The sequence below is a fragment of the Neolamprologus brichardi genome, chromosome 12, assembly GCF_056152115.1.
Source record: "Neolamprologus brichardi isolate AB-2024 chromosome 12, ASM5615211v1, whole genome shotgun sequence".
NCBI classification, from domain to species: Eukaryota; Metazoa; Chordata; class Actinopteri; order Cichliformes; family Cichlidae; genus Neolamprologus; species Neolamprologus brichardi.
Window position 1 is genome coordinate 16,139,738 of NC_142115.1, and position 25,356 is coordinate 16,165,093.

A 25,356-nucleotide genomic window follows, 5' to 3' on the forward strand; every position below is an offset into this window, starting at 1 on the left:
GCTTCTCCCTGAGCCTGGTTCTGCTGGAGCCTTCTTTCTGTTAAAAGGGAGTTTTTCCTTCCCAGTGTCACCAAGCAGTGGCCTGTGATTTGGTGCTATCTAAATATGCAAAATTACTCAGTTCCTCTATTGAATATAAAAGACTTACACTTTGGGGCTTTATCATGTCACATTGTAGAAAGAGTAATAGGATTCCTGAAACTGTGATCCTGTGTAATTGCCTGAAATTAGAAAAAGGCAGCAATATGTTTAAGGGATTGATTTTGGGTTTCAACTGAGAAGAATTTAGTTAATATGCACATACTTACACAAAATTAGCTTTTATTTGTGTGTTAAGGTGCTGTTGATCAGCACAGGTTAAATATATGAGCATTGCTTCCCCTGTTATTCATTTACACATCAAGTAAAGTAGGAACACAGCATGCCCTATCATAAGCCTAATGCAACAAATCATCTTTGTGTAGCAGTTGCTCTTCATTATGCGCCGTCATCATCATCAAACTGCACACAGTTCATTACAACCCCACCAGCAAGTTATCTTGGTGATTAGTACACACCACCAAAGTGACAAAGTGATCTCTGAAATCGTGCTTTGTTTGATGGTTGTGTTTTATACTGCTGCACATGTTGCACATTATATACATTTTACATTCTGTTTTCTCATTCTGCCTCGAAAACCTGCACACTTGTGAGGAAAATGTAAACATGCATAACTGTATAAAACACAATACTTAATGATGCACTTTGGTGTTTGCACATTCAGTCGTGCGATTGCGAGCGTTGTGTGCAAGTGTGTATGGGAACCTTTGTGCATCTGTTTATCTTACTGTACAAGACTGCATGGTAGCCACAAAGCAGCTGGAAAGGCACAGATAACGTTTGAGGTAAGAAACAGGAGAGACAGAGCAAGGAGGCAAAATGAGAGACAAAGAAAGACAGAGTCACCTCCACTTTAACTGGGATTTTCTAGATCAAGTGAATGCACAGCCACATAGTTGTGTGCATGCACACATAAACACATGTTAAGGAAGAACAAAGTCTTGAAATAGATGTAGATATCAGAATCCCCACAAGAGATTTGGGTTATTTTTACCAACTCAGATGATGGCTCATGAATACATAATTCATACATGCCCTGCTTTAATGCAGATACACAGTACTGTACCAGATCTACAAATATAAATTCATTTAATACATGCAAGCAGAAAAGGATTGGATATTATTGCCATATATGCAGTCACTCAAATGAGCACTAAGTGCTATCCCTAAGTATCAGTTCCATTTTGAAGCATGCAAATAAAAGTCAGTGATTTACTCTGTTTAAAGGATCTTCTTGGCCTGTAAGTCTTGTGCTTAAAAAGTGAAGTGTGCTATAAAATACATTCAACAAGGTCTCGCTGTGTGTTAATGTTTCTTTTTCATTTCTAGCCCAAGGCTCTGAAACTGCTGGGGATGGAGGTGAGTCTTGATCCAATCATGGTTGTTATTTAGTCATTCCTTCACTGTTCCTAACCCTTATCTCTCATGCCTCCTCACTTAACTGATCTACAGTTTACTCATCTAAATAAGTGTGCTCATGTGTGCCGTGTGCCTCTCAGTCGATGAAGGGAAGCTCTAGATGTATATTTAATCTATTTTGCTGGTTAATTTTATACATTTCTGAGTCAGCTGAGTGCTTTTCACGCAAACAGCCAATAAAACAAAACAAAGTCATTTTGGTTTACAGCTTTTTCTCAGATTTATGGACTTTTTAAAAAGCTGGAGACTCATGCTCCAGACAGTTTAAATGCATATATATCTTGCAGTACATTTCAAAGCGGTCCTGCTGTATTCAGCTGAATAAGCTATGGATGACCTGATCAGATTTATGTGGTGTGTGGTGTAATTTCTTAAAGCTTCACAAAGCACTGTTCCTCAGAGGTATTTATACGCATGGAACAAACATTCCTTTGTTTTTCTGTATGTTGTGAATTTATCCCCCATGTGTCGGTGTGTTCTCTGTTGTTTTTGCCACGCCATTACCTTTCTATCTTCACAAAGCCTATTTATCATCTAGCCAGTATGTATGTCAGAAATACTGCTGTTAAAGGGTGACAGCTGTGATCCCTGAAGGGTTTCTTTTGTAATACTTGCAATCGTTTCAAGGATTGCAATAATTTCATTTCTGAATATCACTGAAATTTGCTAGCTTATACCAGGTATTTGTCACTATCTCTAATTGCTGAATATTTTACTGCTCTGCAATCTTTTATGTCCAGCTGATCTCTTGCACTGAAAGTTATTTTTCAAATGGATTTAGCGGTTTTCAACAGTCTAAATGTGAAATTATGTCATTTAATGACTGACTGGCAGCAGCTATGTCTCCAGAGACAGAGAGCCAACTTGGTGAAAAGCCAATAAATTTACCTCTTATAAGGTTTTTTGCTATTAATTGAACTGAAACTATATTATAAAGAAGTTAAATTATGTTTCAAATCTTGTGGAGATGTACATGAGCCCATACCCGCTCTGCGTTATCTAGATTGCTTAGTATTTAGCACATTGTGCTCTAGCTTGTTTCTTCAAAATATGACTTTCCAAGCATTTATAGAAGATCAGTTTAGGCGTGTAGATGCAGTCGAACCAAAGTGTTCTTCAGAGGTTTACATCATGTAAAACTTTCAAATTTCTTGGGTGACACTTGTGATCAGTATTTACAATCCAAACCACATATATGCATAATGTTTTCCTTCTATACAGAAAAGATCTGAAAAATCCCTGAGAAATACTTTTATACAGATGCTTCTGTTTTCCCTTCAATTTCACATGTTATTGATCCCCGCTAGGATGACATGCCAATCCGAAGAGGTCGTCAGAAGACGACACGTAAACGAGAAGAAGAGGTGGACATCGATTTGGACGACCCAGAAATCAACCACTTCCCTTTCCCCTTCCACGAGCTGATGGTGTGGGCTGTGCTCATGAAACGTCAGAAGATGGCGCTGTTCTTTTGGCAGCATGGTGAAGAGGCCATGGCCAAGGCCTTGGTGGCATGTAAGCTTTGTAAGGCCATGGCACACGAAGCATCTGAGAACGACATGGTGGATGACATCTCCCAGGAACTAAACCACAACTCTCGGTGGGTGACATGATATATTTTCACGTTATCCCAATCTCTCTCCGTCTGGCTCACTCTTTATCTTTCCCTCCCTCTGCGAGCTTATGTGGTTTAAACAGGATATTCAAGTATAGTTTTATATATAAATAATGAATATTGTAGTACTTAGAAGAGCTGGAAGACATGGAAACATGCTGTAAATGATTAATGTAAAGCTGAGCTAAGAGTCTAGACAGGAGCGTCTACCTCATACATCAGTATATGTAGGTGGACGCACATACACACATGCCTTCCCTCATACAAACTGACCTGTTTCAGACTAGCTCTCATGGGATGTAAGTGACACATAAAAAGATCTAATAACATGCATCACCATTAGTTAAGGATGGGCATGTGAGATTGAGGTAATGCCTGAGATGAGCACACACATTTGAAAAGATAACCTTGTAATTGACATATTTGGAGTTAACTTTCCAGACAATATTTGGATTCCTGAGTGAGTTTGTATCATATTCGGCGTCATATTCAATCATATTCAGGATCATATTCAATTATGAACTAAACATTTTTTATCCATCCTTTGTACGCGAAGCCACTAATGCTGCTATACATAATTTTTTTATTATATATATATATATATATATATATATATATATATATATATATGTATGTATATATATATATATATATATATATATATATATATGTATGTATATATATATATATATATATATATATATGTATGTGTATATATATATATATAAAAATTTAGTTCATAATTGAATGTGATGCTGTAAAAAATGAATGTCCTGAAATGAAGGTATGAAAAAAGTATTGTGTAGGATTTTGGAACCCAATTAAAGATTTGATATAAGCGATGGTACTGGTACAGATGTTGCTTTGAACATCTGAGAAAACTGTTGTGTTTCTGCATGTATTTGTGTTGGCCACATCATATTCCTTTCAGTTATCAACGATATGTTGCATTTAATATTATCCTTGTAAGTCATCTAAACATTCACCTTGTAACCAATTCACACCGCACAGTTTTTATGTTTGTACATGTGTTTTATGCCATAATAATACTCTCAGACTTGGGGCCAGATGGCCAGCAGTGTTATGACCAGTTGAATAACATTTTCACTTTTAGACAAAGTATATTACTGTCTTGGTTCATGACTCAGTGTGCTTGTATACATACTTTATATATTTTCCCAGAGAGTTTGGCCAGCTGGCTGTGGAGCTCCTAGACCAGTCCTATAAACAGGATGAGCAGATGGCCATGAAGCTGCTGACATACGAGCTGAAGAACTGGAGCAATGCCACCTGCCTGCAGCTGGCTGTAGCAGCCAAACATAGAGATTTCATCGCTCACACCTGCAGTCAGATGCTGCTGACCGACATGTGGATGGGGCGCCTGCGCATGCGCAAGAACTCAGGGCTGAAGGTAGTACGCGTCGGGTAGATTGTTGAGTAGAAGAGTCTGTGCATTTAAAAGCAACGTCCTTCTCTAGTGTAAGAGATTCATGGTTGTATCCCCTCAGACTGCCTGTAAAGTAATGAGAAACCTTGTCACCTCCCTGGGAAACTTGTAGAGGTGGCCCAAAATTTCTCCAGTGTATCAGCTGAGTAGTTTACATAGAAATGAAGGGTGTGTGGGGATGTAAAGCAGAGATTATCAGTTACTCTGTAGGTGATATACCTGCGTAAGAAGTAAAACCTGCCTGTAGTTAGCATAGCACATAAAATATAAATATACTGTAATTTTCAAGTAATTTAAAAGCAGTATTGCCATGATGTAGCTTGTCTGTCAGAATGCTGGCATGCATATTTTTCAGCTATAAGATGGATAATCTGTACGTAGCTTGGTCATGCTTCAGAGATTTTTAAACTCTTGAATATCTCTTATGAGTTATAGGCTGCAGAAGATGTGTGCAACGAAGTGGAGGAAGTCTATAATGAGGACATGATATACAATGATGTAGTTATGTCCTTGTTTCATCTTGTGCACGCGGTGTGCATGTTTATCCTCACTACATACAATTGGCGGAACCATACGAGTGAAAAATTAACCTAATCCAGAAAGTTCTGTTCACGGGGAATTAAAAAGGTCAGAGGAACATGCTGAAGGGGCTATGATGAGTCATTGTTTAGGATTTAGAGTGCGTGCTGGACAGTGAGGAGCAGGCAGGTCACCACTGGCGGTAAAAAGAGTACGCTATCCACACCTGCCTCTCAGTTTAGCAAAGACTTACTATTACTATTACTTATCAGATGGACAAATCTGAACCTACACCTGGATTGGTTAATACCAGAAAATTATGTAATATCAAATGTTTCGTGTTCTCAGTCACTTTGGTCTTCCAGGGTGACCAGCGACACTATTTCATAGCAGATTAACATCTTAGGGTGAGTTTATGTAGGTGAAATGATGTACTGTACTTAAATATCAACCCAGTCAAGGTTGCTTGTGATGGTGGGAGGAATGGGCATCCAGAGAAAAGAGGTTTATTGGACAATAATAAGCTCGACACTGTCGGTGTGATCAGTGCCGGACTGCTGGCTGAACTTCTGCCACAACTTAATTAGTATAAGCCTTCAAAGCCATCTTTTTAGGTCAGAGGGGACGGGAGAACTGAACTTAATTTAGTCACAAAAAAAACCCCTTGAAACGGAGTGCAATGTATTTTACATTGCCGCTCGTGCAGTGAACACCCCTTTTAAGTCAAGGAAAAGCTTTTAGTTAAGACTGGTGGTTAAGATTTGAGCAATATTTGCTCATGTGGGTCTCCAAGACATCTGGTGGTAGAGTGATAGGCAGGGAGCTGCTCAGTTCAGAGGTTAGACTTATTTATGCTGAAGAGTTGCACTGGGATTTGCTGAGGCTGAGATCACACTCATTCATACACCGAGCGAGGGGAGCGATGGGTCCGGCTTTCTAGTATCTCAGAGCGAGAGGATACTGCAAGTGCTTTAAGTGTGATTTGGTCTTTTCAGGAGAGCGAGAGAGAGAGAGCGCGAAAGAGAGATAGAGAGAGCCCTACTAAGGCAAACTCACTGGAGCAGTAAGACAGAAAGAAAAAAAAGTGGAAAAAACAAACAAACCGAGATGCATCAAGGAGTTTGTGAAATACGGAGAGTATCATTGTTAAAAATGTTGCCATAATCATCCGTGTGCACAGCTTTTGAATGTATTTATATCACAACTGGAAACTGGAAAGATTTCAGTGGACTGTAAGCTGTACACTGCTTTCTTTTTCTTTTTTACTGTGAAGCACTTTGGTTTTAAACGTGCTATATAAACAGACTTTACTTACTTACCTTATACATCAGTAAGTAATGGTGCGGTTGCCTTAAACACCCTCTTAAAATCGGGGATGCTACCTGCTTTACTGTGATCCTTTTCATATTCTATATTTAATCCATACCACTCATCTAACCATCTAACTTTACTGACAGCTATTTTGGTAAATTATTGTATCTGTTTTTAATCTTAGCCCTTAACATATTTATGACGAAACAAACAAAAACTAAAATTTCACTCTTAAGAAAATGATAACTCATTACCCTGATTTTCATCTTTTTTTCCTATTCTTTACTTCCCACTGTGATCGCGTTTGACTTGCTCTTGCTTGCCTATTAGCTGCTGAAGTGTTTACAGCACAGCTGCCCTTTTTTTTATAGCCGCTCCAGATGCGTGTGTCCCCGTCATCCATCTTGGCAGCACAGGATTCTTGCTGCATGTCCTTGTCTAATGCCTTTATAATTGACCTCCACCGTTAGACTAGCTGTTGTAAATACCACAGCTTTGTCATTCAGCGAAGTGCAGATCAGGACACGATTGGGAGGTGTTCGTGAGAGCAAATGCTTTGTTATGTGAGGTTCACATGTGTAAAATAGAGCGATTTTGAAGTTTTTTTTGCTCCAGAGTCTTTGTGTCCTAATTTCCATGGTGCCTCTCATGAAACTATAGCATAACACTCTGTGATTTGTCACTTCCAGCTCTTCCCTCCACATCCACTTCCTGTCTCCCTCATTTGGTCACACAGGTAATATTAGGGCTGCTGCTGCCACCATCGATCCTGAGTCTGGAATTCAAGAACAAGGACGAGATGTCCTACATGCCCCAGGATCAGGAGGCCTACCTGCAGGAGAAGGAGGAGGAGGAGCCTGAAAAACCAGTGAAGGAGAAGGAGGAGGAAGACATGGAGTTCACAGTAAGATCTTACTGTGAGACGCAGTACAACTCCGTGGTGAGAGAACCCACCTCAGCCCTGCATAGTCAGAATCGATACACATATTCAGACCATGCACACACAAACACACACGCTTTGTTCGATCTTAAAACTGCACCCAACCCAGACACTGTTTCGTTTTGTAGATATCTCTTGTGGGCAAGTTTTTAAACAATGTCGGTGCTGTCCACAATGAGATAACGCTACACACACTCAGACACGGATATATGCACACAGTTCTCCACGCACACATATTTGTTTCCCTATTCTGGCCAGCTGGACACTTCCTGCCAAATTGGCCTTTCTGTTTCTCATCGTCTCAGCAAAGACATGATTGTGGAGTTGTAGCGTCTCAGTCTGTCGCCGCTTGTGGGTTCCCTCGTGTATCTTTCTCTTTCCGTCTATCTTCCCTTCTCTCTCATTCTCAGCCCAGCTCTCTCTTTGTTTCTTTATTACTTTTGCTTTCTATCTTTTTTCCTGCAAATCTCTCCCTCCCTCTTTCTCTCTCTCTCTTTCTCTCTTTTTCCCTTTTTCTTCAAGCTCAGGTCTGATTGAGGTACAGTACTGTATGCTAGCCAATTGCTTCCCCTCACTCTCTACCATCAGTGATGGCTTGCTGCAGCATACCACTCAGCATGGCGGCTGCTGAGCATGGGAGGCCCAGGCTTTTGCATTATATAACCATGTCCGCCTGCTGCTGCAGAGCTTAAATCATGCAAAGTCTGAGCACCTTCTCCCAGCTCACAGCAGAAGAGTTGGTCCATCTGCATAGACACAAAAAGTACCGAAGAATTAGAACCTGCTCCATTTCAGTCCAGGTCAGTTCTAGCGACGATGCCAGGATCCAGCTTGTGTGTTCGAATGAAGACTGGAATTTGAAAATCAATTTCAATGCACAAACTGAATCCGTGGCCGTCGCGTGAAGTGGCTGAACTGAAGTTGAATGCCTTCCAGCACCACTGTGCATATTTTCCATCTTGCATTGAGCAAGCCAGCAAGCCAGTGCAAACATTCACGAAACGGGTCTTTTTTTTTTACACTTGCAGTCCTTGAGGCACTCTGGCGTTAAACAAAGATTCCCCGCTGCTAGAGGATGTACTTGTAAAGAGCCCCTTCCTGTTGCCCTGGCTTCTGACTGCACAAATGCAGCGTCACTTACTTATGAATCACACAAAGATTCATACATATATACACGGACTGCTACACCACAGAGGGAGATTGTATTTTCGTGATATGATGATCAGATGCTTGGCATAGAACACACTGTAATGGATGGAAAAGCCTGTCTGATAGCTAAAATGCATGTTTAGTGCAGTTAAGGCATGGTGTGATTTACACACTGGCGTCTGAATTTGTTCATCCTGAAGGCCCTGTCTGTGTGTGCCTTGGAGAAAACTTTAGCTCTATATGTTTCACATATTTGGGGCATAAAACAAAATAGAAATCCTCTAGTTCTTACTAAAAGTGCTCCTTTTCCTCTAATTTCATAGAGGTGGTTTTTATGACGAGTCAACCTGTTCAAAGCCCTGGGATGTACACCGACTCCTCATTGCATATTTGAACCATTTAGACCAGCTTTAAAACTTTAAACGTTGCCCAGGTCTGTTACGCTTGTCGACTTAGAATACAATTCCTCTCAGAGGTCTGGTGTTGCTTTGACATTAAGACCATGACCCATAAAAAAGAGGGCTCCGAACCCTCTCTCATGGATAAGGAAATGTGTCACAGATTGAAGTGAGATATCTATGTCTTATCTTTCCTTTTTTCTGTCTTCTTCCTGTCAGTACCTTGTCTCTTTTTTGCCTCCTAATTGTTGTCTGAGACACAATCCATGAGTGTCCATGTCTGCGTAATACTCTGTTACCAGCCTTCCAGCCTTCACCCAAACTCCACCTCAAACACACATTTCACATTTTGGAATGATTGCATTGCTTGTGCTTGCTTCTTTAATTATGATATTAAAACAGTGCTGTAGCCCATAATTTAACCCTCTCCCCCCTTCTCCCTTTTCTCTGTTATTCAACTCTTCCTCCTCCATCCCAAATACTCATCCTCCTGTCCATCCTTTCTCTGCATCTCTACCGACTCCTCCTCCCCCACCTTTCCCATCCATCACATTTCCCTCTTCCCACACTCTCCATACTTTAAATCCTCACACCTCTCACTCCTTCCTCCCTCGCTCCATGTGGGGTTTGCATTCGCCCAGGCAATGCTGGGCAAAGTAACCACAGAGACATCCAGAAAGAAGGATGTTGAGGAGGTTCAGAACCGCCACCGCCTTATCCCCATGGGACGCAAGATATACGAGTTCTACAATGCACCAATTGTCAAGTTCTGGTTCCATACGGTCAGTGTCGGTTTCAGCAGCACCACCTACATGCTCTGCTTCCTGTTGCTACTGTCACTGCTTACTGTATTTCTGCAACAGCATCAAAAGCCTCTACTTTCACGCTGCCTCCATTGTCATTAACCTCCCGTTCCAACCTGACATTGCCTGGCTTGACGGTGTGGGAAAGTATAGTATGAAGTAGATCTGGAGGCTGATGGAAGCAGCATTGAGAGAAATGTATAGGAGGATGTGAGGGTGGGTAAGGAATTGAATCACACAAGAAGGCTTTTTATTGACAGTGTCAATATTGACTAAAGTTTCTGGGCCATTGCCACTAGGTTAACTACTACAATATATAAATATTAAATGTAAGCTTTGGATTTTTCAATTATCTGTTTCAATAGAGCAGCTTACATGTAGAATCTGTAACTGTTTATGTATAGCTTGTGTGGTACAGTATCTGCCTATGAGCGTGTGTGCTATGTTTGATTCTGGCTCAATCCCAATCTTGGGTTGCCTCAATTTGCTTGCCCAGTGAAAACATGTCTTTAGCACCTGCAGGGATTTTGCTGTTTATTTATGCAGAGAAAATATTTTCACTGCTCTTTGTTTCATCCTGTTTTCCTCTCTCTGGCTATTCGCTCTCCTTCTCTTCTCTACCCCCCACCGTCTTACCCCACTTCTCCTTTCTGCCCTTCAGGTTAAAGAGAAATACTCTGTGGTGCCTTTCAACTATTGCAGATGTGTTCTCTGAGCCAAAATGGAGTTTTTAGTCTTGTTCCCAATTTAGATTTATACCCATGACCTGATGCTTGCTGTCCAGGTTTAATAATTAGCTCTTGTGTGAAGCAAATGTGCATGTGTAGAATGAACATTGGTAGGATGCTTGTTTCGCAGATGGAAAAAAATATGCGTATAACCAGAAAGCCAACGTGGTTTTTAAAAGATTCAGGAGACACATAATGGAGGTACCTTGACCCCAAATATCTTTTATCAAAGCCTGAAAACTGAATTAATGGGAGTTGCAATGAGGGTCAGACCTTCACTCAATATGTGTTTAATTTGGGCAAACCCCCTTTCACTGAATCTGTTTGCAGTGAGATAATTGATCTTCATTCGTGTAAAGTTTGCTAATGTGTCTGAAGCGCACAAACTCATAACCATGCTGATTTTTCTTTGCTGTTGCATCACTATGCAGATGGCATATGTGGGCTACCTGATGCTGTTCAACTACATTGTCCTGGTCAAGATGGACTTGTGGCCTTCTCCTCAAGAGTGGATTGTTATCGCTTACATCTTCACCAATGGCATAGAGAAGATGAGAGAGGTACAATAGATTATACATGTAGACCTGTAGTGACCTCTCTAAGCAAGTCTTCCCTACCGGCCAGCCAACTGAAGACACAAAGTGTCTCCGGCAGCTTATTTAGTGAGTTCAGTGGTGGAGGGCAAAGGCTAATCATGATGTCCATATCATCTAAGTCTCATAGCAAATAGGTAAAATGTACATATATCAGAGAAATAGAAGTAAAAGAGTGTTTCAAAGGGGAGGAGAATGGTAGTGGAGATGCAGGCAGGCCACAGAAATGGGAAAACCATGAAAGCAAAAGAGCAAAGTGAATAGAATATAAAGGTATGTAGCCTTATTATGTTCGTCCTCTGTGGCTTTGTTTTTACTGTAAGTATATGAAATTCATTCATCATTGTGTCAGCTCATTCTGAGCTGTTAGATTCTCTGATAGGTGAATTCATGCTGCCCTCTTATGGTGGTTGTGATACAGTGCATTTTTCTGTTTTTAGGGTCACTGTTTATTTTACCCTTTACCGTCTGTATTTAATTAATGCCATTTTCTGTCATCTCTGCATTACAGCATCTACATTTCTGTTCATTTTCCTCTGATCGCTGTTTAGATCCTGATGTCTGAGCCGGGAAAGTTGTTACAGAAGGTGAAGGTGTGGCTTCAGGAGTACTGGAACATCACAGACCTCATGGCCATCCTCATATTCTCTGTCGGCATGGTGCTGCGTCTCCAGGAGCCACCGCTCATGAGTTATGGACGGGTGATTTACTGTGTCAACATCATCTATTGGTACATCCGGCTGCTCGACATCTTCGGAGTCAACAAGTACCTGGGTCCCTATGTGATGATGATCGGCAAGATGGTGAGAAGAGGCAGGGGAAGTCAGCTCTGTGTGTTTAAGCATCCCCCTTATAATCTGCAGTATTTTTCATATTTTCCTTCCATTATCTGGCCTTCATTTCTATCTGTTTACCCTCTGACTTTGCCCAACATGATCTATACTGACTGTAACAGCTTACTGAGTTTGATAATTGCAAAGGTTTAATCTGTAAGCGGTAAACAAGCTTCTGTGCCTCATAACTTTATTGTTTGATCATAGAGAGCTCAAGATCAGAGCCGATGCAGACATGGAGATAAAACAACGGGGGGAGGGGGATCAAAGAGCCAGTTCTGTATCTTTCTGATCCTCGACCATCCTGGGCATGCCCCTGTTTACCGCTGGACGCAGACTCTTTGATATGAAAATCAGCAGTTAGTTAGAGTTACTTAAATTGACAGTGATTTACTCAAATAATTTGCATATGTGACGAGCAGGTTTGAAGTCAAAGTTGTTCACAGGCATGAACAGGGTTTTTTTTCTGGCTCTGAACAAGCGTCAGGGGACTGACTACACATGCAAGCACTTCCTGTCCACATACAGTAAAGACAAATGAGTGTTTCACCTAATTTAATATAAATCTTATTAGATTTATCTTATTATCTAAGTAATTGAGTCATTTTTTCATTACACCACTGCTTTTACTTGGGCTCGAGTTTAACCATCTTTTGTGCCATCTGAGGTGTCAAGCACTTATCTATGCAGGCTAATAAAGCTAATAAAGAAATGTAAAAATTGCATTGTAGTTACAGCCAAAAGTATCAACTGTGTTCTTACTAGTTTTGATGCTTTATTCTGCTTATAAGTGTGCCTTGCACTTTTCTTTCTTTTTAGTAATAACAACTTTGGTGACAGCTGTAGCTCCAAATTTGCTTTAACAGGGTATCTGTATGCAAGATGAGCGACAGTCTGAGTGCATCAAAAAAAATGCACAAAAGTGTTCGAAGGATAAATAAGCCCAAAGGGAGAGTGTCCCCTTCAGCACTGAAAGTGCTCAGAGATTGCTCTAAATTAAATGCATTTTAAATATTGACTTCAGGCTTCGTTCCACAACAAGTTAAATTAAATTTCAGTTGACCAACTTAGGCTGGGAAAAATAGTAATCAAAAAATGCAAATGCAGACCAACTGATTTTCCTGCAGTGACAGACACCGCTCATTACCTATTTCCCCATCCAGTGTCATTATTTTCAACATATCCTGTCCTCGTTTTCTCTTTCCTTTAACCACTCACCTCTTCCCTTCTCCTCTTCCTCTCTCCCTCTGTCAGATGATCGACATGATGTATTTTGTGATCATCATGTTGGTGGTGCTGATGAGTTTTGGGGTGGCACGTCAGGCCATTCTCAACCCTAACGAAGACCCATCCTGGATGCTAGCCAGGAACATCTTCTTCATGCCTTACTGGATGATCTACGGAGAGGTGTTTGCCGACCAGATTGACCGTAAGTTCAGGGGCGAGAGTGTAAGCTGTTAGACAAAATGCGTTTTTGTAAGGATGAAGGACGGAAGCAGTATGACTGAAAACACCAGTCTCAGTATGAAATTAGATTACATTTTCACTCATTTCTTCACAGCTGGAACTATTACTTGAAGATGTTTGTGTGTGCGCGCACATGTGTGTGTGAGTGTGTGTGTGTGTAACACATACATAATAAAACTGTTTTCCTCAGAGACTAATTGCATCTGCAGTCATGTAGAGAGAGTGACATTCTAACTCAATAAATTATAAATAGACTGTGAGAAGTGTATATGTGGAAATGTCCAGAGAGCGAGAGTGCGTTTTGTGTGCTGCTCCGTTCTTATCTTTTTGTGTGGTAGTATTTGGTGGTGTGTACAGAATGTGAGGAGTGGCCCAAAGAGAAGAGATCTGAAATAATGTTTTCATTCTTTGTTTCAGATATGCATAGTAGGAAGGTACAGCAAAGGCTGAATGAAAAACTCTGGCTGGTCGAAAATTACTTACGCACTCATGGAACCTGGCGTAATAATGGTCCATCCCACATTGCCCAATGCAGTCAAAATCCCAGTAAATCTATAGCTATAGAACTTAATTTAACCACATCTACCTCTCCCACCTCTCCTTCATCATCGTCACATTAATGCCATGTCATGCCCACTGCTACCACTAGAGGACCACTTGATACAAAAGTGTGCATGCAGCTCCATGCTCTAAGGCTGAAGTTGCCCTCATGTGTTGGCATCTTGGGTCAGCTACTGATTATCAGCAGTGTTTTCTACAAATAACAGAGCGGATTTTAAAAGAATCCAAAACTCCCGATTCCCTGACACTATCAGTCTTCTCCAGATCTTTTATTGAGACAACTAGTAGCTTGACCTAAGGCCATATCCTGCAAGCAACTTTAGACTCACAAATTTTTGCACTGGCTGGCAAATGGTAATGTTACATGGCAGCAGCACTATTCAAATGTGTCTGGTCTTTGTTTTTGGTAGGCTTTCACATCAAGAGGAAATATCAAAGTTTAAAATTTGATATTCCTTTGATGTTTCTTATCCTCTCGTTGTTATTCGATTTTTAATTCGTCCCATTTGAAGAAGTGACCCTGCCATGACAACTCCATCTGTCACATTAAACCATGTCACCCTCCCCTTACGCCGGCTCAGCTTCTCACCGAAGCAATTGCAACATTGGAGAAATATTTCAGCCGATAAATCCGACATTTAAGCACTAAGACTCAAACGCTAATACGACATCACGCAGGAATAAAAACAAAAGCATCCACACATCAGCACACCACAACATATTTATTAACCACCTCTCATCATCTATAATCTGTTTTTTCAAGTGGTTCAGTTGTCAGAGTTTTTAAATCCAAATTTTTTGGAAGGTTAAAAACAATTAAATGGAAAAATTACTTCAGTTCTCTGTCTTTGGGCTGCATTGCGTGAAACAATTGAGCACCAAGCAATGATGAGTATGAGTAGAATGAATCTCAAAAGCAAACAAACCAACAACAAATGCTGAATGTTCCCCAGATAAGCCACAGCAACTGAACCATCACAGATGGAAAAAACATTCTAAATACATCTCAAATGATTCTGAACAGTCAACCATTGCTGAATGAAGCTATGGCTCGCATATGTGACAATATATTTTAAACACGGACGACATGTTTAAATATATTGTAAACGCAAACTGTGGTGACACATGACAAATGTGTTTTTTTTCTGTGTATGTGTGTATTTTGTTATCAGATGCACATCTGTGTACATAAACCCCTACCATTATGATTTCCACTCTCTCCTACCGCCACTTTAAGAAAAGAAGCATAATGATGAATTATGCTTCTTGTTTGTTTGCAAAATAAGGAAAAATGCATTTAAAAAAAAAAAAAAAAAGTATTTTGAGGTGTGCTTGTCTCTTTTAGTTGATCGAGTATACATTTAAATGTTTGATAGTTTCTTCAATTTTCTTAGTTTTGCTTTATTTTAATTCTGATTATATACAGTATCATCTGTTTGTTATCTGTTATTATGTGTCTGCATGTATTTCATTTATTTTTCATGCAAAACTTTCTTCTGAAATATTATTAATGATGAATGGATGTCTTTATCTCAAGATATAGTTTGCCTTCTACTAACTTATTCGCTTGGTTGTATTTATTTTGTGGTGATGTGCAGCCCCCTGTGGGCAGAACATCACTACAGAGGACGGTGTGGTGGTGGCTCTGCCTCCGTGCAAGACGGGTGCTTGGATTGTTCCAGCGATCATGGCCTGCTATCTGCTGGTGGCCAACATACTCCTGGTTAACCTGCTCATTGCTGTGTTCAAGTACGTAAAACCCTCCAATAGTTTTAGCTTTTGCACTTTAAGTAGACACCGCAGTGTTTTACAAATGCAGCGAAGCACAAAACTCAGTTATTTTTGGCTGCATGAAGGCAGAAATTATTTATTCTTGTCCTCTAGCTCTCATAAGAAAGGATCACAAAGATGAGGATTCATCTTAGCAATATTAAATTGTTTTTATTGATGTTTTTTTTCCTCATATTCAAAAAAATGGCATCACATGTAACTTGTATTTGGGCACTTCTAAGAGGCTGGTAGCATAATTATAGTATCACAATGGGATGGTGCTTTTTCCACATGGACATTATCAGACTAATGGTCGGTTGCTGCTCTTTTATATAAGAAGCAAATGCAGTCGTCCTCTTCTCTGCATTAGTGTTATTACAAAAAAGCAGACAATATAAGACACAACAGTTAAACTGAAGGTTTAGTCAGTTTTTCTCCTCAAAACTTATTTTAGCTTACAGCAGATGTAATCTTTCTCGGCTTGTATGGCGTCTCTGTCTGTGATTGTCTGTAGTAATACATTCTTCGAGGTCAAGTCCATCTCCAACCAGGTGTGGAAATTTCAGCGCTACCAGCTCATTATGACCTTCCATGAACGTCCGGTCCTTCCTCCACCTCTCATCATATTCAGCCACATAACTATGGTCCTCAAGCACCTGTGTTGTCGATGGCGCAAGCATGATGACGATGAAAGGGACTATGGACTGAGTGAGTTGCACATATACAATAACAAGCTTTTTGTAATAGAACTCGTTACATTTATTCCATTTTAGTGCAATAAAAGTGTCTGCTTACGAAAAAAGAAATCTCTTCAGTATTTCTGAATAGTTAGCGTTAACACACTCAATCCCTTTCATCCACAGAGCTTTTCATCACAGAAGACGAACTGAAGAAAGTCCATGATTTTGAGGAGCAGTGTATAGAGGAGTACTTCAGAGAGAAAGATGACAGATTCCACTCCTCCAATGATGAGAGAATCAGAGTCACTTCTGAAAGGTCAGACATGGCTGCACTTAAAAGCGGTGTCCATATTAAAACCATCAAACAATAGAAATATAGAACATATTTCAATACTCATTTCCATTTTTCTTTTTCTGTACAATGGCCAAGAGAGCCCAGCGCACACTAGCAAAAGAAACTAAGGGCAAAGAGAGAAAAGAAGCTGATCAATCTGATAACACAAAAGTGCATTTAGAATTTCCTTTGGTGTACAGAAATGTGTAGCTAAGAACACACACTGTTTTCGCCTCTCTACTCTACCCCCTCCAGTGCTTTTATGATGTTTTTCTCTCATTTCTGTCTCCTCTGTCAGGGTGGAGAATATGGCGATGCGTTTAGAGGAAGTCAATGAGAGGGAACACTTCATGAAGGCATCACTACAGACTGTTGATATTCGTCTGGCCCAAATGGAAGAGCTAATTGGACGAATTACTGTAGCGCTGGAGCGCATGACTGGTGTCGAGCGCGGGGAGGTCCAAAAAGCACGTTCTCGGACTTCGTCTGACTGCACAGACTCTGCATACATACTCCGCCAGGCTGAGTGCCCTGAAGCCGCATACATTCTCCGTCAAAGCAGCTTTAACAGCACAGAGGGGAACTGCTACCGCCTACAGGAGGCTCTAGAGGGAACAGCTGAGGGTTCCATGTCTCCTCCTTCGCCCACTGGCATAGCAACACGGACCAGAAGTCATTCATTTTATGTTGGAGCTGGTCGTGCTGCTGAACGGGGAAGTAGAGCTGAGCGAGCTGAAAGCTTCTTCAAAGACCGCTCCCTCAGTCTCCACAGAGCCAACAGCTCACAATCTGTGTCCTCAGCTGCCGGCCCCAAGGAGTCTAAGCCCCTCCCACTGGCGACGTTATCGGTCTCCCAGCAGCACCGTCCGTCATCCTGCATTGATATCTATGTCTCAACGTCTGAAGAGGTGGGGCCTGCGGAGGTCTTTCTAGATCCTCTCCGTATGGTCCCACCTCTCCAGAGAGACTCCTCGCTGCAGTCAGATATAATAGAGACGGTGCTGCCTGGAGGCCGGGAGTTCAGCAGCGCTGCCACCAGCGGTTTGGGCGACAGGCACTCGGAGGGTGGTGCAGGCAGCAGCGGAACTGCTGGAGCTATGTTTGATGACAGTGCTGCAGCTGATTTGTCATTATGCTCAGCACATCTCTTACCAGACAGCACTTTACCTCCTTGGGATATGGAACCATCCCCACCTCCCTCAGCAGGGCTGCTTGAACGTTCTAAGAGCAGCCGCTACCTCTCTACCGCAGGCACGGGATTCCTGGATGAGCCTCCTCTGGTCAAGTCACACAGCCTCATGTTCACACCAAGAAGCTGTTATAGTGGGATTGGGGCCGGAGTCCAGGTAAAGGCCGCGGAGTACACCAGCATCACTGACTGCATCGATACACGCTTCGTCTCATCTCCATACACCCCCGCAGAACGCTCGCAGTCACCTGGAGGTTCCACTTCATTCCCCTTTGATAAGCCGTCGGACGTTGGTTCCTCTCATCCAGAGAGAGAAGCAGAGCTTAGTCACACAGAGTCTGATCCTGAGGACCCTGATGACCTGGTTCCACCCCCTGATACCCCTCGGCTAGGGGTCCTAGGTGGGCCCAGTGGGGCCCCTCTCTGCTCCCCCTTCTCCAAGCTGGAGCGAGCAAACAGCTGCTCGTCAGACGACTCCCATCCTTCGCTCACACTGGCTCCTCCGCACCGGAAGAGCCTGTCGGTGAGTGAGAGGATGGAGAGAGGACCAGGTCTGGGGGCAGACAGGGGGCCTGGGCCTGGGGGGCGGGGTCTGGCAGGAACCAGAAACCCCTTCCTCAGGAGCAAGTCTGGAGCAAGGCCTGACACAGCCAAAACGGACAGCCTCTCAATGAGGAAGCTGGCAGCTCCGTCGGCTTTCCGCAGCTTCGATAGACAAAACTACACGTGACGAGGATGTGTAAGTGCACTTGCACACTGTTAGGACCAGAGAGGAGTATTGTGAGGGCCGAGGGCTAAAGTGATAGCAGGGTGAAGTTGCCCTTAGATGCTAATCTGGACGAGATCTAAGGTTGTTTTTTTTTCCTGCGTTATATCTCAGATTAGAAAAATGTATTCATAGTCAGTATTGAAGGGCAGCTTTACTCTGAATCATGAATCTGCAGAGAAGGATTGGAGATATAGGGGTCCTACTGTACACCAGTCAAAACAAAGAGCTATGAATCTAGACTAGTTTTTACCTCTTGTAGCTAAGTAACTCTCAGTTTGGTGTTATGGCAATGGAAGGTGTATTCGTACTGTATGTCTTCCACCCACCACCTTTACTTCAAGTAGACATCTTTCACTGTGTTACATCACATATCAGTCACACTAGTCACACACAAAGTATACTGTTACTCCTAGCAGCTTTATATGGTAGACACTGTCAAGTCTGAGAGGCCAAGGGAGAGGAGAAAGAAAGAAAAGACACCCACCTCTTTTGCCAACATAGAGTCATTACTACTGCAAAACCTTACCTTCAAATACATTTTCCCTGCTTCATATAATCCTAACTCACATAAACTCAACCCAGAAAGACACTAACATTTCTGGCCACTTTGTGAAGAGATCAGAAGTCTTTGGACTTCACTGCACCTCAAATTACCTCTAAGTACTCAATCTTTCACATAATAAATAAATATTTCATTTTTGAAGGATACAGTTCTTTCTCTTCTGTTTGTATATTGTAGCATCAGAGAGGAAACGGCTAAAGCACTCATCTTTGCCAGAAACAAAGCAGCATTTGAACACACTGCAGTCAAAAAGTCAGCATGCCACCATGTATCTCCTGCGGCCATGCTTGAGGCACTGTCCTGAGGCATCATGTAAGGGCATGAAAGAGAAAGGCACTCTGCGTATGGTGACATCCTCATGTTTATCCGCGCACACACTTGGTCAGTGAAATCCTACATATCACTTGGAGAGATACCTTAGTTTATACCTGACTCCAGAGAGCTTTTACAAGTGCAATTGCAATAGATGGGGACAAGGGGGCGTTATGAGCCTGTGTGAGAAGCAACGCTTGCTGGGCAAACCTGATGTGAACCTTAGTTGCCCGCACCTGACACCAAAAATCTTTTCACTCCAAGAATCGTAGCTCTCTTGTAGCCCAGCCCTCTTCCTTCAGGTTTCGGCAGTGGCATTATTTTTGAAATGGATTTTACATCCGCCTGCACCTAACAGATCCGTCCTTCATCTATCCAATAACTGTCATCCATTTGTTTTTCTCCTTTCATTCTTTTTTTAATTGAATTCAAAGCAGGTCACTGCAAAAAAGAGGCTTATTTTAAAAAAAACACACAAAAAAGCAGTTGCCTAATACTAAAACAAATGTTGAAATAAGCATACAGATCATATTGAAGGACCTTGAATTTATTTCTGATTGATTTATATTTGGAAAAGCTTCGGAATGAGTTGCCAAGTATACACATTCTAGCTGAGATTTGTTAAGAAAGGCATGCATTTTAAAGCGGCATGAAGGAGGAAACATAGGGTCATTAACATTAAAAGATGAAAGCCAGATCAGTGTTTTTAAAAAAGTTCTCATTTTTTTATTGTAAAGAAAGAAGTCTGAAAAAGAAGATGTCTTTTTCCGATAGCTTTGTAAAGACAAAATAGCTTCAATCAATAGAATTCTTACTGATTTTTAATGTTTGTTTTTATATTTTCTCACTCTTATGATTCAGTTTTAATCATGTTGCTCTTCTTTTGAGATTGATTCTATTTATTGACATTTTCTTGCTCCTTATTGATAATTGCAGTAAATGCCTGTTTGAATTACAAAAATCAATATTTATATCTTCTCAGTGATATTTTTGTCGAGTATTTTCTAATTAAGCTTTTCAATTTAATAAAAGATGACCATCTACATGCACTAAATGACAATGTATTATATTATTTATTAAATATATAGACTTGTCTGATATACTGTACATTTCGATCATATTTAAAGTATTTAAAGTAGTTTTTATTGTATGTTTTATCAACCAGCTTATGAGAATTTTCTAATGTTGACAAGGCAATACATAGTTGCCAGTATACCAAACTTAGGGTGCCTTTTGGGCATGGATGGAGTATGTGGGGACTGAAGTGATTCATAAATCTGTGAATTTCCTCTTTTAATCTTTGTCTTCTGCTGTCAAGAGGCCAAAAAATCAGTGGTTGTTCTCACAGACATTTGTTGTTCTCTTTGGACACATCTGATGTACAGAGTGGGGGAATTGTTGTTATCTGTAAACTGTATCATTGCTTGTATGGGCATTTATTTGAATTTCTTCACCAGAACACATAAAAGATTTCACTGACAACAATAACTTTGGAGGATAAGAAAAAAACCAAACCTGCGCAAGAAAACGAGGGTGAGGATGTAATATAAACAGTAGGTGTCATTGCAGTAACTGGTCTTTCTTTCTTGAATTGGATTAAATCATGTGGTACTACCCAAATCTAATGATTCAGGACTGTTAAAAGCCCCCAGGTGATGTCTCTTAATTTGAAAGATACAAAAGACCTTAAACAACTGTGGTCCTGGGCAAAGCACCACACCACATGACCAGTTACTTTTCTAGGTAGAATCTGGAGATTGTCCCTTTAACCTTGTAATCACAACAGAAGTTGCAGTTAACCCCAATTGTGTGCAGTGGCTGGATGGCAAACCTAAAAGATGAGAGTTTTAATTTCCTCAACACATATGTAAGTCATAGCATAGTTTAAAGATGAAGGTCAGTGCTCAGGGACAACATTACCCCAGTGATGCAAGATGGAAAGTTAATCGTTGAAAGAAAGAAAGAAAGAAAGAAAGAGTCCAGTATAATCACTGTGCTTAATGAGTCTAACCCAGAATCTTTTTGATCATAGAAAAACTATATATTTTTGTGTTTAGGTGTTCAGAAATGGCAATACAATGCATGAATGTCTTCATACCTGATCAACTTGTTCTACCACAAAAGTTGAAAACACCAACAGTACAAACAAAAGTGAGGAATGTTTTTGCAGTCATGCTTAGTTGACTCTTGCATTTTGAACCAAACCGAACTCTGTCAAACCAAATGGAAACACGCTGAGTCACAGCTGTTGCAGACGGGATTAACTAGGCAGAGGTCACCTCAGTCGTTGCAGGGCCAGTCAGAAAACAAGATGGCCGCGTTGGAATGAAAGTTCATGCCCTGCTATTTGACCTTACATTCTCTTTTATTCTTTCCAAAGTTCCTTATCCTCATGTACGAGAGAGCATACATGTCCAAGGCATGTAGAAACTCATTAAGGTTCGTACATGATTGTGTTTGCGATATGCTGACGAGACTGTTGTGGAAGGTACTGACAGGAGGCATGTGTGTGTGCGTATGTTTGTACGTGCGTTTAATTAAACTGCGTGTGAATCGGAAGTGTAGATGACACTAATAACTGGGAGGCATGCCAACACAACACAACCCAACAGAATCTTAATGTACAGTATTTTTTAAATATTTTACTACACTGTCTCTTAAAGTTTTGGGGAATCATGAGCATATGTGATAATAATAATCAACAGATTTGCTTCCCTCCTATGAAACTTGTGACTCGTAAGCTTTAGAGTATCACGCACATGTTTTTTCTGCAATAACTTCTGATGTTGTTCGACTAAAAGGGACTTATCCCTCTACTGGTCACACTTTATTTAATGTCCTTTAAATGCATGCAGTTCTTCCACTCAGAGTGTACAGAGATGATGTGTAATGATGACTGAGAGAAAGATAAAGAGAGATTATAATATGAAATTAAAGTAGTGAGTATTTGGATGCAAATACAAATCTGTATTCTTCAATGTGAATAGGATCATGTCTGGCATGCATTGTTAAATAAACAATTAAATAGATTTGTGTCTTGTCTGTTTTTAATTCACGTGGATACTCAAGCAATGAATGACAGCACACTGAGTGTCCTCACCACTACCAGCTGCTTTGGATGGTTTACCACAGGTATTTAAATCCATCCATCTGCACTGCTCCTTGCATCTTCACCATTAACACCCACCTTCCTCTTGCCTACCTGTGTCTTGCTTCTACTGACTTTCTCCCCCCTTCAGAAAAGGAGAATGAAAGTTCCTACACTCGCTACACATCACAACACCCCAATATCTGATTGGGACAAGGATTTAAACTCTGAAGTTAAACGGCTACAGGAACATCAGCATCTTTGACTCCCTTATGATGCATCTCACCTCAATTTTATTTATATGGCACTAAATCACAACAGCGGTCACCTCAAGGAGCTTGCCCACTGCGCAAAGTGACATCGGCGTGACAAGTGATGGATCAATATAGACATGATCTGCACGTCTATCCGACATCCAGTGTTTTGTGGGTGATATTGTAAAGACCTAATGTAGTAGAGTGAGAAAAGCAGCAAGGGCCTATTGCTCAGGCTACCCTTAACCCTCTTAAGGGAACCCAGGCTTCAGGATCCAGCCCTAACTAAGCTTTATCAAAAGGAAAGTTTTAAGTGTAACCTTAAAAACAGAGTGTCTGTCTCCTGAATCCAAACTGGGAGTTGGTCCCACAGAAGAATACCTTGAAAGCTTCTAGTTTTAAGCAGAAACGAATCAAAAAACAAACAAACAAAAAGTCTTTGTAGAATACATAAGGCAACAAAGGCTCATAAAGCACTGGAGCACATCAAGCTGTTCTGTAGATATGGCAACACAACCCTGCATTGACTGTCCTTTGTAAAACTTCTTACACTGCCATAAAAACACAGCCTGGAACTGGCCCCATAGTATAAATCGTTTTCACACGCTTTCTTCAGCTGTAATAGAAATTCTTCAGTAAACAGCTGAGTACTGAGTACTTGAATATATTTATGTCATATTGGCCAGGGCCTGCATGACACCTGTGGTTTATACAAACGTGGTTTTACATATTAACTGTGAAGGTTTTACACTCCCTGCCGTGCCCGCGCTGTGCCTGTAGTCCACCGGCTCTCCTCCAGTCTTCCGGGGTGTGAGCGTTTGGAAACCGGGGAGGGGCGGGGTAGCCTATATTAGCACAAGGGAGAGGGCCAGCAGTGGTGCGTCAGCTCATACTCCGCACGTGGAAGGGAACATTTTGTACTGAGATTATGCGCGCGCCCTCCTCCTCCTCCACCACCTCTCGGTTACATGACACGCACGCGCTCACACACTTTAAAAAAAACAACCTTTGCTGCAATCGCCGTACAAGACACCACAACAACATGACCCAGATGCACCGTGCACTATTGAACTCTTTGCACGTTAGTGCGAGGAGGAAGCGCGGAGCAGCAACTGCGGCAGCCGAGGAAGCGCCTCCTCTTCCCCAGAAATGTTTACAGCTCTGCTGCAGGAGGAGTGGGAGGGCAGCTGCAGAGACTACACTCGTCTGGTCAAGACCCTAGTTTCAACCAGAGTTTTGTTCGTGGAAATCTGGGGGTTCTGCTGGAGCAAAATGGGGCGGAGTTCCAGCATGGGGCGATCGTGGAAAAAGAGCAAGAAGTCCTTGTACAGTTTTATTCTGTGATGCAGAAAATAGAACTTATTGTTATGTTATTTCTGTGCAGTTGGCTTGAATCCTACTCCCTCATAATCCTTGTTTTTCATATTGATTCAACACAGGACATATGAATCTATATGAGCTATATCTATATATATATATATCCATGCAGCAGAGGGGCAGTAAGCTTCGTCTGAATTATGTATTTTTGTTGTCATTTACATTGTGACAGCCGCCAGCTTGGTATGTAGGCTATACACTAGTATGGGGGTCACACCAGCATAAACCATGTTTGTCACCAGGCAAAGTTCAAACCCATATTTTGAGAACACTGAGTCCTGTCCTATAAAAACGAAGGACCATACATCTCTGTGGGTAAACAGAAAAACAAAACCAAGGAAGAACATGTGTCCAACTATTGACTACAAAGTTCAGGTTAGGGAGAACTGTCAAGAGCTCACATTGCTCAATCCCTGCACCCCCTAAGCTGAGGATTTTCTAGGAACTTTGACCAGAAGTGAACCACCCCCTGCACTTTTTAACTAAAGGGGTCTTATTTCACTTTTAAGTGGGCTGGCAGTATTATACTCATTCCTTTTCTTCTTTTTTCTTTTTTTATAAAGCAAACTTTTAAGAGACAGTGGGAAACACGTAGTCTGAAAATGTTGAAGCGCAAGGGAAAGGTGCTGCCTCGTTTAGTTCATAGTGAAGAGTAACTTGGCAGGATTAAGAAACACATAGTTCTAGGGTGAGCGTAAACTAAGGAAACTATCAGAATGTATACATTAAAAATGTTTTTATAAAGTCACGGGAAAAAGTGTGACTGTAAGAAAAACAGTAGCTTTATCTTAGATGTCTTTATCTCACGAAACAAGCTTACGTGTCAATATTTCAGCCCTCTAAAGTGGAACTTGTAAATATTCAGCAGCTGTAAAAACACAGGGGGGAAACTATAACCACAAGCCATTTTTTCCATACATAACAGATCATTCATAATTTTACATAGCCTATATATATATATATATATATATATATTTGCAAGATCACAAGTGTTTTAGGAGGTCACTGAAGAGTGCAGTGTTTTGGGGTTGTGCTAATTTAGAGCTAGTTTATGGCTGTGAAAATGGGACATGGTGTGAGGTCTGTCATCAGCCAACAGCCATCATTGTGGATTGTTTGGTCTGGACATAAGAAAATAA

At 41.2% G+C, this 25,356-nt stretch overlaps 1 protein-coding gene across 5 annotated transcripts in view; it reads left to right on the forward strand.

Moving 5' to 3' along the window:
* Positions 1-22,527, forward strand: part of trpm3 (transient receptor potential cation channel, subfamily M, member 3) — a 142,308-nt gene extending 119,781 nt beyond the window's left edge. For 3 of the 5 annotated variants that reach the window (XM_087849045.1, XM_087849046.1, XM_087849047.1), the window contains 13 exons: positions 1,429-1,458; positions 2,826-3,118; positions 4,316-4,544; positions 7,147-7,350; positions 9,539-9,679; positions 10,860-10,988; positions 11,573-11,824; positions 13,109-13,283; positions 13,739-13,867; positions 15,481-15,631; positions 16,167-16,360; positions 16,516-16,648; positions 16,965-22,527. In XM_087849045.1, the coding sequence (XP_087705171.1) occupies positions 1,429-1,458; positions 2,826-3,118; positions 4,316-4,544; positions 7,147-7,350; positions 9,539-9,679; positions 10,860-10,988; positions 11,573-11,824; positions 13,109-13,283; positions 13,739-13,867; positions 15,481-15,631; positions 16,167-16,360; positions 16,516-16,648; positions 16,965-18,585 (3,681 nt within the window). In that variant the 3' untranslated portion in view covers positions 18,586-22,527. The remainder of the gene's footprint in view (positions 1-1,428; positions 1,459-2,825; positions 3,119-4,315; positions 4,545-7,146; positions 7,351-9,538; positions 9,680-10,859; positions 10,989-11,572; positions 11,825-13,108; positions 13,284-13,738; positions 13,868-15,480; positions 15,632-16,166; positions 16,361-16,515; positions 16,649-16,964) is intronic. The other 2 variants (XM_087849048.1, XM_087849049.1) reach the window with 1 other exon arrangement.
* Positions 22,528-25,356: the final 2,829 nt, after the last annotated feature.